This window comes from Phocoena sinus, chromosome 11 (assembly GCF_008692025.1).
Source record: "Phocoena sinus isolate mPhoSin1 chromosome 11, mPhoSin1.pri, whole genome shotgun sequence".
Lineage (NCBI taxonomy): Eukaryota > Metazoa > Chordata > Mammalia > Artiodactyla > Phocoenidae > Phocoena > Phocoena sinus.
Genome location: NC_045773.1, coordinates 68,614,144 through 68,632,057, shown reverse-complemented (window position 1 = coordinate 68,632,057; position 17,914 = coordinate 68,614,144). Strand labels below are relative to the sequence as shown.

General features: G+C 39.0%; 1 protein-coding gene across 1 annotated transcript in view; it reads left to right on the top strand.

Moving 5' to 3' along the window:
• Positions 1-17,914, top strand: part of SAYSD1 (SAYSVFN motif domain containing 1) — a 39,068-nt gene that overhangs the window by 9,696 nt on the left and 11,458 nt on the right. The window contains exon 2 of the mRNA XM_032650167.1: positions 11,086-11,148. Coding sequence (XP_032506058.1) covers positions 11,086-11,148 — 63 coding nt within the window. The remainder of the gene's footprint in view (positions 1-11,085; positions 11,149-17,914) is intronic.

The window sequence follows — 17,914 nt, the reverse complement described above, 5'->3', positions numbered from 1 at the left end:
GCAGTGAACATTGGGGTGCAAGTGTCTTTTTGAATTATGGTTTTCTCTGGGTATATACCCAGTAGTGGGATGGCTGGGTCATATGGTAATTCTATTTTTAGTTTTTTAAGGAAACTCCATACTGTTCTCCATAGTGGCTGTATCAATTTACATTCCTACCAACAGTGCAAGAGGGTTCCCTTTTCTCCAAACTCTCTCCGGGATTTGTTGTTTGTAGATTTTATGATGATGCCCATTCTAACTGGTGTGAGGTGATACCTCATTGTAGTTTTGATTTGCATTTCTCTAATAATTAGTGATGTTGAGCAGCTTTTCATGTGCTTCTTGGCCACCTGTATGTCTTCTTTGGAGAAATGTCTATTTAGGTCTTCTGCCCATTTTTGGATTGAGTTGTTTGTTTTTTTGATATTGAGCTGTTTATATATTTTGGAGATTAATCCTTTGTCCATTGATTTGTTTGCAAATATTTTCTCCCATTCTGAGGGTTGTCTTTTCATCTTGTTTGTAGTTTCCTTTGCTTTGCAGAAGCTTTTAAGTTTCATTAGGTCCCATTTGTTTATTTTTGGTTTTATTTCCATTACTCTAGGAGGTGGATCAAAAAAGATCTTGCTGTGATTTATGTCAAAGAGGGTTCTTCCTATGTTTTCCTCTAAGAGTTTTATAGTGTCCGGTCTTACATTTAGGTCTCTAATCGCATGTATCTTTTTGAATTATTGTTTTCTCCAGGTATATGTCCAGGATTGGGATTGCAGGATCATATAGCAACTCTATTTTTAGTTTTTTTGTTTTTTGTTGTGTTTTTTATGGTACACGGTTCTCTCACTGTTGTGGCCTCTCCCTTTGCGGAGCACAGGGTCCAGACGCGCAGGCTCAGCGGCCATGGCTCACGGGCCCAGCCGCTCTGCAGCATGTGGGATCTTCCCAGACTGGGGCATGAACCCATGTCCCCTGCATCGGCAGGCGGACTCTCAACCACTGTGCCACCAGGGAAGCCCTATTTTTAGTTTTTGAGGAACCTCTGTACTGTTTTCCATAGTGGCTGCACCAATTTACATTCCCAACAGCAGTGTAGGACGGTTCCCTTTCCTCCACACCCTCTCCAGCATTTATTATTTGTAGACTTTTTGATGATGGCTGTTCTGACCAGTGTGAGGTGACACCTCACTGTAGTTTGGTTTTTGTTTTTTTTTAAATTTATTTTTGGCTGTGTTGGGTCTTTGTTTCTGTGCGAGGGCTTTCTCTAGTTGCGGCAAGCGGGGGCCACTCTTCATTGCGGTGTGCGGGCCTCTCACTGTCGTGGCCTCTTTTGTCATGGAGCACAGGCTCCAGATGCGCAGGCTCAGTAGTTGTGGCTCACGGGCCTCGTTGCTCCGTGGCATGTGGGATCTTCCCAGACCAGGGCTCTAACCTGTGTCCCCTGCATTAGCAGGCAGATTCTCAACCACTGCACCGCCAGGGAAGCCCCGTCATTGTAGTTTAAATTTGCATTTCTCTAATAATTAGCGATGTGGAGCATCTCTTCATGTGCCTTTTGGCCATCTGTATGTCTTCTTTGGAGAAAAGTCTTTTTACATCTTCTGCCCAGTTTTTGATTGGATTGTTTGTTTTTTTGATATTGAGCTGCATGAGCTGTTTTATATTTTGCAGATTAATCCGTTGTCAGTTGCATCGTTTGCAAATATTTTCTCCCATTCTGGAGGTTGCCTTTTTGTTTTGTTTATGGTTTCCTTTGCTGTGCAAAAGATTTTAAGTTTAATTAGGTCCTGTTTATTTTTGTTTTTATTTCCATTATTGTAGCAGATGGACCTAAAAAGATATTGCTGCGATTTATGTCAGAGAGTGTCCTGCCTATGTTTTACTTTAGGAGATTTATAGGATCTGGTTTTACGTTTAGGTGTTTAATCCATTTTCAGTTTATTTTTGTGTATGGTGTTAGATATGTTTTAATTTCATTCTCTTACAGGTAGCTGTCCACTTTTCCCAGCACCACTTATTGAAGAGACTGTCTTCTCTGTTGTACATTCTTGCTTCCTTTGTCATAGATTAATTGACCATAGGTGTATGGATTTATTTCTGGGCTTTCTATCCTATTCCATTGAGCTATGTTTCTGTTTTTGTGCCAGTACCATGCTCTTTTGATTACTGTAGCTGTGTAGTCAGGGAGTCTGATTCCTCCAGCTTTCTTTTTCTTTCTCAAGATTGCTTTGGTTTTTTGGGGTCTTTTGTGTTTCCATACAAATTTTATTTTTTTGTTCTAGTTCTGTGAAAAATGCCATTGGTAATTTGATAGGGATTGCATTGAATCTGTAGATTGCCATGGGTAGTATAGTCATTTTGACAGTATTGATTCTTCCAATCCAAGAACATGGTATATCTTTCCATTTGTTTGTGTCATCTTTGATTTCTTTCTTCAGGGTCTCATAGTTTTTGGAGTATAGGTCTTTTGTCTCCTTGGGTAGGTTTACTCCTGGGTATTTTATTCTTTTTGATGCAGTGGTAAATGGGATTGTTTCCTTAATTTCTCTTTCTGATCTTTTGTTGTTAGGGGTAGAAACGCAACAGATTTCTGTGTATTAATTTTGTATCCTACAACTTTACTGAATTCATTGATGAGCTCTAGTAGTTCTCTGGTAGTGTCTTTAGGATTTTCCGTGTATAGTATCATGTCATTTGCGAACAGTGACAGTTTTACTTCTTTTCCACTTTGGATTCCTTTTATTTCTTTTTCTTCTTTGATTGCTGTGTCTAGGACTTCCAATACTATGTTGAACAAAAGTGGTGAGAGTGGGCATCCTTGTCTTGTTCCTGATCTTAGAGCAAATGCTTTCAGCTTTTCACCTTGAGTATGATGTTAGCTGTGGGTTTGTCATATATGACCTTTATTCTGTTGAGGTAGTTTCCCTCTATGCCCACTTTCTGGAGAGTTTCTTTTGTTTTTTTTTTTAATCATAAATGGATGTTAAATTTTACCAAGAGCTTTTTGTGCATCTATTGAGATGATCATATGGTTTTTATTCTTCAACTTGTTAATGTGGTGTATCACACTGATTGATTTGCGGATATTGAAAAATCCTTGCATCCCTGGGATAAATCCTACTTGATCATGGTGTATGATCCTTCTAATGTATTGTTGGATTCAGTTTGCTATTATTTTGTTGAGGATTTTTGCATCTGTGTTCAACAGTGATATTAGCCTGTAATTTTCTTTTTTTGTGGTATCTTTGTCTGGTTTTGGTATCAGGGTGATGGTGACCTCATAGAATGAGTTTGGAAGTGTTCCTTTCTCTGCAATTTTTTGGAATAGTTCCAAAAGGATAGGTGTTAACTCTTCTCGAAATGTTTGGTAGAATTCTCCTGTGAAGCCATCTGGTCCTGGACTTTTGTTTATTGGGAGTTTTTAAATCACAGATTCAATTTCAGTACTTGTAATTGGTCTGTTCATATTTTCTGTTACTTCCTGGTTCAGTCTTGAGAGATTGTACCTTTCTAAGAATTTGTCCATTTCTTCTAGGTTGTCCATTTTATTGGCATATAGTTGCCCATAGTGGTCTCTTATGGTCCTTTGTATTTCTATGGTGTTGGTTGTAACTTCTCCTTTTTCATTTCTAATTTTATTAATTTGGGCCCTCTCCCGTTTTTTCTTGATGAGTCTTGCTAAAGGTTTATCAATTTTGTTTATCTTTTCAAAGAACCAGCTTTTAGTTTTATTGATTTTTTTCTATTTTTTTAGTCTCTACTTCATTTATTTCTGCTCTGATCTTTATGATTTATTCCCTTCTACTAACTTTGGGTTTTGTTTGTTCTTCTTTTCATCGTTGCTTTAGATGTAAGGTTAGGTTGTTTATTTGAGACTTTTCTTGTTTCCTGAGGTAAGCTTGTATTGCTATAAACTTCCCTCTTAGAACTGCTTTTGCCGTGTCCCATAGGTTTTGGTTTGTTGTGTTTTCATTTTCATTTGTCTCTAGGTATTTTTTGATTTCCTCTTTAATTTCTTCAGTGACCCATTGGTTATTTAGTAGCATATTTTTTAGCCTCCACATGTTCGTGTTTATTGCACGTTTTTTCTTGTAGTTGATTTCTAATCTCATAGCATTGTGGTCAGAAAAGGTGCTTGATTTGATTTCAGTTTTCTTAAATTTACCGAGGCTTGCGTTGTGGCCCAGCATGTGATTTATCCTGGAGAATGTTCCATGTGCACTTGAAAAGAATGTGTATTCTGCTGCTTTTGGATGGAACGCTCTATACATATCAATTAAGTCCATCTGCTCTAATGTGTCATTTAAGGCCTGGGTTTCCTTATTGATTTTATATCTCGATGATATGTCCATTGATGTAAGTGGGGTGTTAAATAAAGTCTCCCAGAATTTCTTATATATGTTAACATTTGCCTTATATATTGCCATATATAATTTACACCTTATATATTGAGGTGCCTTATATAATATATGCTTTATACATTGAGGTGCTCCTATGTTGGGTGCATGTATATTTACAATTGTTATATCTTCTTGGGTTGATCCCTTTATCATTATGGAGAGTCCTTCTTTGTCTCTTGTAACAGTCTTTATTTTTAAGGCTTTTTTGTCTGATATGAGTATTGCTACTCTTTTGGTTTCCATTTGCGTGGAATACCTTTTTCCATCCCCTCACTTTCAGTCTGTATGTGTTTCTAGATCTGAAGGGGAGCTCTTGTAAACAGCATGTATAAGGGTCTTGTTTTTGTATCCATTCAGCCAGTCTATATCTTTTGGTAGGAGCATTTAATCTGTTTACATTTAAGGTAATTATCCATATGTATGTTTGTTTTGTTTTGTTTGCTGTACGCGGGCCTCTCACTGCTGCGGCCTCTCCTGCTGCGGAGCACAGGCTCCGGACCTGCAGGCCTAGCGGCCACGGCCCATGGGCTCAGCCGCTCCGCGGCACGTGGGATCCTCCCAGACCAGGGCACAAACCCGCGCCCCCTGCATTGGCAGGCGGACTCCCAACCACTGCGCCACCAGGGAAGCCCGATATGTATGTTCTTATTGCCATTTTGTTAATTGTTTTGGATTTGTTTTTGTAGGTCTTTTTTCTCCCTTTCCTCTTTTGCTCTCTTCTCTTGTGATTTGATAATTATTTTCAGTGTTGTGTTTGGATTCCTTTTTCTTTTTTGTGTGTATATTACAGATTATTGGTTTGCAGTTACCATGAGGTTTTGATATAGAAGTCGTATAAATACATGATGTTTTAAGTTGCTGATCTCTTAATTTCAAATGCATTTCAAATATCCTGCATTTGTACTCTGTTCCTCTCATGATTGCTGGCTTTTTTTTTTTTTTTTTGCGTTACGCGGGCCTCTCACTGTTGTGGCCTCTCCCATTGTGGAGCAGAGGCTCCGGACGCGCAGGCTCAGCAGCCACGGCTCACGGGCCCAGCTGCTCCGTGGCATGTGGGATCTTCCCGGACCAGGGCACGAACCCATGTCCCCTGTATCGGCAGGCGGACTCTCAACCACTGCGCCACCAGGGAAGCCCTGATTGCTGGCTTTGATATCATGTTTGTGTGTGGATAATTTCCGGCCTTTACTGTATGTTTGCCTTTACCAGTGAGCTCTCCCGTTTCGTAATTTTCTTGTTTCCAGTTGTGGCCTTTTCTACCTAGAGAAGTTCCTTTAGCATTTGTTTTAAAGCTGGTTTGGTGGTGCTGAATTCTTTTAACTTTTGCTTATCTGTAAAGCTTTTGATTTCTCCACCAATCCAAATGAGAGCCTTGCTGGGTAGAGTATTCTTGGTTGTAGATTTTTTCCTTTTATCACTTTAAATATATCGTGCCACTTCTTTCTGACCTGCAGAGATTCTGCTGAAAAATCAGCTGATAACCTCATGGGGATTCCTTTGTATGTTATTTGTTGCCTTTCCCTTATTGCTCTTATTATTTTCTCTTTGTCTTTAATTTTTGTCAGTTTGATTACTATGTGTCTCAGCTTGTTCCTCCTTGAGTTAATCCTGCCTGGGACTCTCTGCACCTCCAGGACTTGGTTGACTGTTTCCTTTCCCATGTTAGGGAAGTTTTCAGCTATTATCTCGTCAAATATTTTCTCAGGCCCTTTCTCTCTCTCTTATTCTTCTGGGATCCCTATAATGTGAATGTTGGTACGTTTAATATTGTCCCAGAGGTCTCTTAAACTGTCCTCATTTCTTTTCATTCTTTTTTCTTTCTTTTGTTCTGCAGCAGTGATTTCCCCCATTTTGTCTTCCAGCTCACTTATCTGTTCTTCTGCCTCATTTATTCTGCTGTTGACTCCTTCTAGTGTATTTTTCATTTCAGTTATTGTAGTCTTCAACTCTCTTTGGTTGTTCTTTATATCTTCTAATTCTCTGTTAAAATTTTCTTGTAACTTCTCACACCGTGCATCCATTCCTTTTCCAGGGTCTTGGATCATCTTTATGAGAATTACTGTGAAGTCTTTCTCTGGTTGGAGATTGCCTATCTCCACTTCACTTAGTTGTTGTTCTGGGGTTTTGTCTTCTTCCCTCATCTGGAGCATATTCCTCTGCCATCTTATTTTGTCTGAATTTCTGTGTTTGTGGACTCAGTTCAATAGGCTGCCAGACTGTAGTATTCTTTCTTCTGGTGTCTGCCCCCTAGTGGGTGAGGCTGCTCTAGAGGCTTGTGTAGGCTTCCTGGTGGAACGGGCCGGTGCCTGCCCAATGGTGGGTAGAGCTGGGTCTTGGCCCTCTGGTGGGCAGGGCTGTGTCAAGGGGTGTGTCTAGAGGTTGCTGTGGGTTCAGGAAGTCTTTAGGCAGCCTGTCTGCTGATGGGTGGAGCTGTGTTCCTGCCCTGTTGGTTGTTTGGCCTGAGGTGTCTCAGCACTGGAGCCTACAGGCTGTTGGGTGGGGTCAGGTCTTGGTGCAAAAATGGTGGCTTCCAGGAGAGCTCACACTGATGGATAGTCCCTGGTACCTCCACCACCAGTGTCCTTGTTCTCACAGTGAGCCACAGCCACACCCTCCTACCCCACTTCTTCAGGAGACCTCCAAGACGAGCAGGTAGGTCTGGCCCAGGCTCCTATGAAGTCACTGCCTTTGCCTTGGGTCCCGGTATGACAAGACCTTTTATGCACCCTCCAAGAATGGAGTCTCTGTTTCTCCCAGTCCTGTGGAGCTCCTGCCATCAAGCCCCGCTGGCCTTCAAAGCCAAATGCTCTGGGGGCTCCTCCTCCCAATGCTTGACCTTTAGGCTGTGGAGCCTGGCATGGTGCTCAGAGCTCTCACTCCCACTGGAGAACTTCTGTGATATAATTATTCTCCCGTCTCTGTGTCGCCTTCCCGGGTGGTATGGGATTTGATTACATTGTGAGGGCACCCCTCCCACCGTCTCATGGTTTCTTCTTTATGTCTTTGGATGTAGAGCATCTTTTTTTGGTAGAATCCAGTCTATTTTATCGATAGTTGTTCAGCAGTTAGTTGTGATTTTGGTATGCTTGTGAGAGGAGGTAAGCTCAAAGTCCTTCTACTCTGCCATCTTGTCCCTCTTTAAGTCTTTTCATATCATATTTATTTTTCCTGAAAAGTTTAAGTTGGAAGTGTCTGGGATTTTGGGGTTTTGGGTTTTTTTTTTCTTTCTGCCTGAAGTCTTGCTTTTTTTGGTCATCAGTGCTATTGAAACATCTGCTTTTCAGAAACAGGCCCCCATCGCCCATCCCCATTTTCCATGCTCCTCAGTTATTCTGCCGCCACGCAGTGAAGGAAGATTAGAGAAGGCAGGGTTCTAGGTGCCAAGTGTGGGGAGTGATTTCACAAAGTCAACATTGGTAGATATGGTAAGTGGCTACTAGTGATGAATTCAGCAAGAAGAAATTCTTGAGTATGTACAAAGGGGAGCTCTGGACGTGGAACTCCTGATTGATTGGCTGCTTGAGTTGTTTCTTATATGCTAAAGACTTTAGAGCGAGCAGTGCCTTTGACCGCGGGCCTCTGGTGGGAAGTTATGTAAATAGTGGTAATCAGCCATGCTTCGTGTTCCTGCCTCTTCCAGTGTGAAGTTAGAGTTTGGGCTCATGAAAATTGGGCAAAGCAAACCATCGAAGACTTTTTTTTTTTTTTTTTACTGGTCATACTGATTAGTAAGAGGACTCAAGCTTTAAAGCAATAGTTTTTTTTCCAAATTTCAGATTTTAAGAAATTAATGTCTCCTCAGTAGGTTTTCAGCTTCAGAATTCAGTTATTAATTATTATACTGTGAAAGTAACTTTATTGTCTAGGAGATGTTACTAAATAATGGTGGTCTATTTTCTTTTTTTATTCTTGCCTGATTTACTTATAGTAAAATCTTAATTTAAATTTAACTTTTATTCATTGAACGCCAACACTCTTCTAGGTGCTTGAGATATAATAATTTAAAAAAGCAGACATTTTCCCAGTTCTTGGAGCAGATAGTCTAACTGGGAATGGGGTGGTGGACACAATAAAACAAGCAATGCCAGTAATTGAGATGTTTTAGTTGTATCAGTAGAAGGCCTGCAGAGCAGATGTTCTCATGAATCACACTTTGTAGACAACTAACCCCATGTGTTTCAGCCCATGTTGAAAATTTACATGCATTGCTCCTCTCTAGCCCCTTGCTGATTGGGAGTTTGACTGTCTTTCAGAGTCATCCCTTGAGCTGAAGTTTCCTGTAGCTCATAAAGAAGTCTTTTCTTCTGTGACTCCTGTGTGAACTGGGCCTGTAGAAAGTATGGGAAACAGATGAATCTCTATTAAACGTGCAAGTTTCTATTGTATTTGCGATACATGATTTTGTCTCCTGATTTATTTTCTTAAGGCTTTCTCCATCTCCTTGATATTTTACTTGGACTCTTCCATTTCATAAAAGCCAGATACCAAGAAGAAATATCCTTCCCTGATCAAAGGTTCACTGCAAAGCCTAGGGCAATAAATACCGTACTAGGAAAGAATTAATTTGTATTTTAAAAAATGTATAATTCAAACTTTTACCTAAAACGAAGTGCCTGTAACTCTGAATTAAGAACATTTGGTCCAATTATTAATCCCAGCAAAGTAGAGACTTCTCTTAAGGACAGAAGAGACTCAATTTAGGAGCAGACCTCTCTAGCATTCTTTGAAAATGTAGCCATTTATAACAAGGTGGAGCCTGGATTGCCTTAAGCCCACCTTTCATGGGATTATCTGTGAGTGATTTGTCAACTCTCCTTGCTCACCTCTTACCAGAGGTTGCATGTAAGGACAGCATTAACTTCTAGGAAAAGTGGGGTGTGAACCAATTAAATGCCTGACAGGGAAGAAAGGAAAGGATGGTATGTATTTGCTGTTCTCATCAGCCCATTAAGCTTTAGGTGCAGTCTTGATTTCCTGAATTTAATTAATTAATTAATTTTTGCTGTGTTGGGTCTTCGTTTCTGTGCGAGGGCTTTCTCTAGTTGTGGCAAGCGGGGACCACTCTTCATCGCGGTGTGCGGGCCTCTCACTATTGCGGCCTCTCGTTGCGGAGCACAGGCTCCAGATGCACAGGCTCAGTAGTTGTGGCTCACGGGCCTAGTTGCTCCGCGGCATGTGGGATCCTCCCAGACCAGGGCTCGAACCCGCGTCCCCTGCATTAGCAGGTAGATTCTCAACCACTGCGCCACCAGGGAAGCCCCAATTTCCTGAATTTAGAAAGGCCTATTGATCTCAGAATTTCCACTCAGGGCCTGACCATTAGCCCAGCAAGCAGCTTCCATTAAAGGCTACTTTGTCATCAGGGAACAGAGACCCCAGAGATGCATTCAGTCTCTATGACAGCTGTGTACACAGATGAGGTTGTCTCTGAGTCTTGCAAGTAAACTGTTTTTTGCTTTTATTTACATTATCCCATCTTGACTAATCACAGGGACTTTTAAATGAGCCTCTAACTACTTATAGGGCTAGAAGAGCCCCCAAAATGCCATCAAATGTACCCCCCCCCCTTAGGCAGGTCTGCATTTATTGCTGACTAAAATTTTTTTCCCTAGTGATCCCTAAAGAAGAATCCAGGTACAAGGTTCAGGCACTTCTTAGGAAGTTCTTTACTGAAAGAACTCAGGCCACCCCAGGTTATTTTTTCTTATTCTAATCTCAGTGGACACAGAGCATCCACTGGACTGGTAAACCGTTACTCAGTTCTCACTTAGTCCTCTCTGTTCTTCAGGCTAAATCATCCAGTTGTACCTCTGGGACAATCACTTTCAAGCTAGCCCTGACCCATTCTGCAGGTGCAAGGTCTGGGTGGCAGTAAGTGTCCCAGTTGGTGGGTGCAGTGACTTTTCTCAAAACCTCTGGCTTTTTACCAGTGATAATTTATGCATGTATATTTTGTGCTATTGGGATTGTGCTGTGAGTCTAGTGTTTTCCACATTTTCCTTTTGACTGATGTGTGCATTAAGATTAGGCTCACAGGCTCTGTGCTAAAAAAACAAAAAAACTAGGAAGTTACACAATTGGCAGAATCAGTGATCCTCAGTTGGGCAGAAGAAAGTGAAATTCTAACTGTGTGTTTTTGTTTCCTGCCACTCACACTATTAACCTATTTATCAGCAAATATGTGTAGGCACTCTGAGCCTGGTGCTGCTGGGGACATGTAGATGAGCCTCTCCAATCTGTGTCCACTGTAAGAGCCAGGATGCAGGGTGGAGCTGGGATGCCATGGAGCATCGTGCCACCAGGGGGTAGCATAGAGCTGCTGCTCTAAGTTGGTCCCTTTACCTCACAATTTATGTAATGTAGAAAACCCATTGGGATATTTATCTGAACCGTTTGCACTGCTGTTCCAGACTTTCTTTTCACTTTAAGATTCACGGAGGAAGGGGCTCATCAGAGGTCCTGGGAAAGGCAGAGAAAGCTATCAGAGTGATTTATACGCATACTTTAAAATAAAACATCCCCTCTCTACACTCAGCAGGCTGCATTGCAGTTGAGGGGGTCAGCACTGGGCTTTTCCACATCTAAGCTTTGTAGGGGGAAAAAGACTAGGAACTTATACAGCTGGCAGAGAAACTCGATCCCTAAGCCAACGGAAGTCAAATTTGAACTGTATGCTTTGGTTTCTGTCACACGTACTTTTATTTCACAGCATTGGAGCATTGGGTGGATAAAGACTTGGATCTCACTCTCAAAAAGCTGGAAAGAAGACAAGGTGAGTACACAGAGAACCACATTATACGGCGTATAACATAATACAGATGTTTATAAAGGTATAAGTATGTGCATGTGTGTGTTGGGGGAATAGTCATCAAAAGGAGAGACCACTTTCAAATCTGACTTCTACACTACGTAGGATTGTCACTTTTTATGAAAAATACTACGTTTCCTCAAGTCATGAATGAATGTTTTGGAAAGTGTGGTCTGTGGACAACCTGTATTGGAATCTCCTGTGGTAATGTTAAAATGCAGATTCTAGGGCCCCAACCAGACTCATGACTCAATGTTTGGGGGTAGGACCCCAAGAATTTTCATTTCAACAGCCTCCCTGGGGTTATCTCCAGCTTACTAAAGATCAAGAGCCAATGAAATAAATCATAAATGTTAAAATAGGAAGAAAACTTAGTGATTATTAGAATGAAGCAAAGACAGATGGGTGTGTATTTTAAAAGGGGGCAACAGGCTTGCCATTTTTTTGAACTGTTCATTGGAAAGCAAAACTAGAGCAAAACACACATACGGCTTTTAAATGATTAGGAATTAACTCCCAAGACTATATAATAATTAAAGGTGCTTTATTTTTTGAAGTTTTAAAAAGTTATTACAGAATGAAGCACATGCTTATTTTAGAACACTTTCAAAATATAAAAAGGAACAAAGTATTTAATTTCTGTACTTATATGCATGTGTTCCAGAATTCAAGAGGTCCACAGGATATACAATGAGAAAGCCTCCCTCCCTCCATCATGTTTGTTCTTTCTCAAGCCCACGCTTGATAGCACACTCTACAAACGATTCTGCCCTTCACTTTCCTTTTTAGGAGTTCGGCTTTTATTTACATGCATTTGAAGTTTTATGTAAGAGAATGGCATGATCCAATATCCATTTTTAAAAGGCCACCTGGGCTATCATGTGGAGACGGGATTTTCTGTGTCATTCATTCATTCGTCCATCTGTCTACCCACTCGTCCATCCATCCATTCATTTCCGGAGCACCTTATCTTTTTTTTTTTCCTATTGGTGAAAACATTTACATAATGTTTTATTCAGTCGTCTTTTAAGATTTTCTTAACAAATATTGACGTTATGGCAAAATGATTGGCTTACGAAATATGTTCATACATTCTACTTTTTATGGTTAAGTGGAAGATTTTTTTGAGATACATTTTATTTTATTGAGATACATTTTAAAAATTTCATTTCATTAGTTTTTTTAAGTGGAAGATTTAATTGGGGGAAACCAATAATATTATCATGATAATTAAAAACTAAAGCATAATATCCTAAAAATCAACACAACAAAAATTACAAATATTTTAGAAAAGGGACCAAATGCTATCAGTAACCATTTGTTTCTAGAACAGATACACTTATGCATTCATTGATTTAACAGTTTTGGACAGCATTTTACTGAATAAAAATTTTTTTTCCCCAAATTCATTCTTTCATCAGTGAAAGAATTACAGTTCATAAATGTGATCAAATCCGGCCTAACAACCTACTAACCAGCACCTGCTTTTTCAACTTACATGAATCTATCATATCTCTCCTAATCTGTTTATCCATCTGTCCATCTGTCTACCTTCCATTTAGCTGTTTGTCTGTCTTCGGGTCATGATTTCTTTTTTTTTTTTTTTAATATTTATTTACTTATTTATTTTTGGCTGTGTCAGGTCTTAGTTGCGGCATGCGTACGGGATCTTTCGCTGTGGCATGCAGGATCTTTCATTGTGGCGTGCAGGCTTCTCTCCGGTTGTGGCATGCAGGCTCCAGAGTGCGTGGGCTCTATAGTTGTGGGGGTCATGATTTCTTATGAAGAGAATCAAAAGCCTAACACAGTATCTGCTGTGACTTTGATGGAATACCTTATTTTTGCAGGCCTGGTGCTGGGCTCTCAGCACACAAAGAGATAATGCAGACAAAGTTCCTTTTCTCAAGGAGCTCACAGTCAAAGGGGGGAGGCAGCCAATAATCAGACAGTTACAGTACTGCGTGGTGAGCCCTTTGAGAGTGTGCTATTTAAAGAAGGGCCAAAGCATAGAAAAGGGATATCAAAACACTTACAGAAGCAGGGAGGGCTTCCTGGAAGTGGTGACATGGTGCTGAATTTGAAGGAGCATCAGGTACTCTGCAGGGAAAAAGGGAGGGGAAAGGAGGTAGCAGTTCAGTCACAGGAAACCACCTGGGAAAAAGGTGATACTCATGAAGGAGAAGAGCATGCTTGGGAAAAAGTGATGCATCCTGAGGACTTCCATTATTTCTTCCAACTAGTTGTTACATAAGTATGAAAGCTATTGATTTTGGTGTATTAATTTTGTACCAGCTCTTCCCCTTTACTGAATTTTCTTACTAATTATAATTTTCAGTTGGTTCTCCTGGACTTTGCATATAAATAGTTAGATAATTATTTTCTTTTCAGATAATGTAAAATTTAGCTCCTCTTTTCCCAATTTTTATACTTCTTGTTTTTTCTCTTTGTCTAATGACATTGCCTAGAACGTCCAGAAAAATGTTAAATCAGAATAAGAGTCAGTGATATCTTGTTCTTCACTTTAATGAGTATGCTTTAGTAGTTTCCCATTAAACATACTGCTGGCTTCAGGGTAAGTGGATGCATGGATAGACAGACTTATAGCTCAAGGAATTATTCATCTGTACTTAGGTTGTTAATCTTTTTTTTCCTTAAAATAAAAAATGGGTGTTAGATTTTAAGAAATCCAGTATAGTAGAGTCTTGATTATGTGATTTTTCTCTTTGGTCAATTAATGTAATCAATTATGTTGTAGATTTACTCATACTGAACCATCCTTTTATTCCTAGAATAAATGATCCTTTATTATAATGTACTATTCTTTTAATGTGCTGATAGGGTCTGTTGCTAATATTTTCATGAAATTTTCAATAATTTTCATGAGATTATAGTAGTTTTGACCAAGTTTTAAGATATTTGAGCAATTTTCTAAAATTCAGATTTTGGAATACATAAAAGCATTATTTTAGGTATTTATTACAGATTGTCCCCTTTTACCATTATAAAAAGCCATCTTTGTTTTCTTTATTGATTTTTGCCTTGAATTCACCCTTATCTGATATTAAGACTGGCTCACCTACTTTTTTGTTTGCATTTGCTAAGTATGCCTCTGTCCATACGTTGGTTTTCAGCCTGAGTTATTTTTAGTAGGTGTGTTGCTTGTATATAGAGAATAATTGGGGTTTGCTTTATCATCCACTATGAGAATATTTTTCTTTTAATAGTTTAGCTCAGTCATATTTATTGAAATCTTATTTATCTTCTCACATGTTTTGTTACACTTTCTGTTTATATTGCTTCTTTTACCATATGGCTTCTCTTTTTTGTGTGTGTTTCTTTGGATAATTTGGAGAGTTTAAATATCTGTTCCAAAGTTGTCTTTTAACTTTAAATTAATTACTTAATCCTTCATATTTTGGGGCAGTATTTATTAATATCCTATAAAAATTGAATGTAATAAGTTTTTGTTTTTTTCTTTGAATTTTATTTTATTTTTTTATACAGCAGGTTTCTATTAGTCATCCATTTTATACACATCAGTGTATACATGTCAATCCCAATCTCCCAGTTCATCACACCACCACCCCCATCCCCTGCTGCTCCCCACCCCTTGGTGTCGATAAATTTGTTCTCTACATCTGTGTCTCTATTTCTGCCCTGCAAACCGGTTCATCTGCACCATTTTTCTAGGTTCCACATATATGCATTAATATACGATATTTGTTTTTCTCTTTCTGACTTACTTCACTCTGTATGACAGTCTCTAGATTCATCCACGTCTCTACAAATGACCCAGTTTCGTTCCTTTTTATGGCTGAGTAATATTCCATTGTATATATGTACCACATCTTCTTTATCCATTCATCTGTGGATGGGCATTTAGGTTGCTTCCATGACCTGGCTATTGTAAGTAGCGCAGCAGTGAACATTGGAATGCATGTGTCTTCTTGAATTATGGTTTTCTCTGGGTATATACCCAGTAGTGGGATGGCTGGGTCATGTGGTAATTCTATTTTTAGTTTTTTAAGGAACCTCCATACTGTTCTCCATAGTGGCTGTATCAATTTACATTCCTACCAACAGTGCAAGAGGGTTCCCTTTTCTCCACACTCTCTCCAGGATTCGTTGTTTGTAGATTTTCTGATGATGCCCATTCTAACTGGTGTGAGGTGATACCTCATTGTAGTTTTGACTTGCATTTCTCTAATAATTAGTGATGTTGAGCGGCTTTTCATGTGCTTCTTGGCCATCTGTATGTCCTCTTTGGAGAAATGTCTGTTTAGGTCTTCTGCCCATTTTTTGATTGGGTTGTTTGTTTTTTTAATATTGAGCTGCATGAGCTGTTTATATATTTTGGAGATTAATCCTTTGTCCGTTGATTCGTTTGCAAATATTTTTTCCCATTCTGAGGGTTGCCTTTTTGTCTTGTTTGTAGTATCCTTTGCTTTGCAAAAGATTTTAAGTTTCATTAGGTCCCATTTGTTTATTTTTGGTTTTATTTCCATTACTCTAGGAGGTGGATCAAAAAAGATCTTACTGTGATTTATGTCAAAGAGTGTTCTTCTTGTGTTTTCCTCTAAGAGTTTTATAGTGTCCAGTCTTACATTTAGGTCTCTAATTCATTTTGAGTTTATTTTTTGTGTATGGTGTTAGGGAGTGTTCTAATTTCATTCTTTTACGTGTAGCTGTCCAGTTTTCCCAGCACCACTTATGACTGTCTTTTCTCCATTGTATATCCTTGCCTCCTTTGTCATAGATTAGTTGACCATAGGTGCGTGGGTTTATCTCTGGGCTTTCAGTCTTGTTCCATTGATCTATATTTCTGTTTTTGTGCCAGTACCATATTGTCTTGATTTACTGTAGCTTTGTAGTATAGTCTGAAGTCAGGGAGTCTGATTCCTCCAGCTCCATTTTTTCCCCTCAAGACTGCTTTGGCTCTTCGGGGTCTTTTGTGTTTCCATACAAATTGTGAAATTTTTTGTTCTAGTTCTATAAAAAATGCCATTGGTAACTTGATAGGGATTGCATTGAATCTGTAGATTGCTTAGGGTAGTGTAGTCATTTTCACAATATTAATTCTTCCAATCCAAGAACATGGTATATCTCTCCGACTGTTGGTATCATCATTAATTTCTTTCATCCGTGTCTTATAGTTTTCTGCATACAGGTCTTTTGTCTCCCTGGGTAGGTTTATTCCTAGGTATTTTATTCTTTTTGTTGCAGTGGTAAATGGGAGTGTTTCCATAATTTCTCTTTCAGATTTTTCATCATTGGTGTATTGGAATGCAAGAGATTTCTGTGCATTAATTTTGTATCCTGCAACTTTACCAAATTCATTGATTAGCTCTAGTAGTTTTCTGGTGGCATCTTTAAGATTCTCTATGTATAGTATCATGTCATCTGCAAACAGTGACAGTTTTACTTCTTCTTTTCCAATTTGTATTCCTTTTATTTCTTTTTCTTCTCTGATTGCTGTGGCTAGGACTTCTAAAACGATGCTGAATAATAGTGGCGAGAGTGGACATCCTTGTCTTGTTTCTGATCTTAGAGGTAATGCTTTCAGTTTTTTACCGTTGAGAATGAAATTTGCTGTGGGTTTGTCGTATATGGCCTTTATTTAATGTTGAGGTAGGTTCCCTCTATGCCCACTTTCTAGAGAGTTTTTATTATAAATGGGTGTTGAATTTTGTCAAAAGCTTTTTCTGCATCTATTGAGATGATCATATGTTTTTTCTTCTTCAGTTTGTTAATATGGTGTATCACATTGATTGATTTGCGCATATTGAAGAATCCTTGCATCCCTGGGATAAATCCCACTTGATTGTGGTGTATGATCCTTTTAATGTGTTGTTGGATTCTGTTTGCTAGTATTTTGTTGAGGATTTTTGCATCTATATTCATCAGTGATATTGGTCTGTAATTTTCTTTTTTTGTAGTATCTTTGTCTGGTTTTGGTATCAGGGTGATGGTGGCCTCATAGAATGAGTTTGGGAGTGTTCCTTCCTCTGCAATTTTTTGGAAGAGTTTGAGAAGGATGGGTGTTAGCTCGTCTCTAAATGTTTGATAGAATTCACCTGTGAAGCCATCTGGTCCTGGACTTTTGTGTGATGGAAGATTTTTAATCACAGTTTCAATTTCATTACTTGTGATTGGTCTGTTCATATTTTCTATTTCTTCCTGGTTCAGTCTTGGAAGGTTATACCTTTCTAAGAATTTGTCCATTTCTTTCAGGTTGTCCATTTTATTGGCATAGAGTTGCTTGTAGTAGTCTCCTAGGATGCTTTGTATTTCTGCAGTGTCTGTTGTAACCTCTCCTTTTTCATTTCTAATTTTATTGATTTGAGTCCTCTCCCTCTTGATGAGTCTGGCTAATGGTTTATCAATTTTGTTTATCTTCTCAAAGAACCAGCTTTTAATTTTATTTATCTTTGCTATTGTTTTCTTTGTTTCTGTTTCATTTATTTCTGCTCTGATCTTTATGATTTCTTTCCTTCTGCTAACTTTGGGGTTTGTTCTTCTTTCTCTAGTTCCTTTAGTTGTAAGGTTAGATTGTTTATTTGAGATTTTTCTTGTTTCTTGAGGTAGGCTTGTATAGCTGTAAACTTCCCTCTTAGAACTGCTTTTGCTGCATCCCATAGGTTTTGGATCATCTTGTTTTCATTGTCATTTGTCTCTAGGTATTTTTTGATTTCCTCTTTGATTTCTTCAGTGATCTCCTGGTTATTTAGTA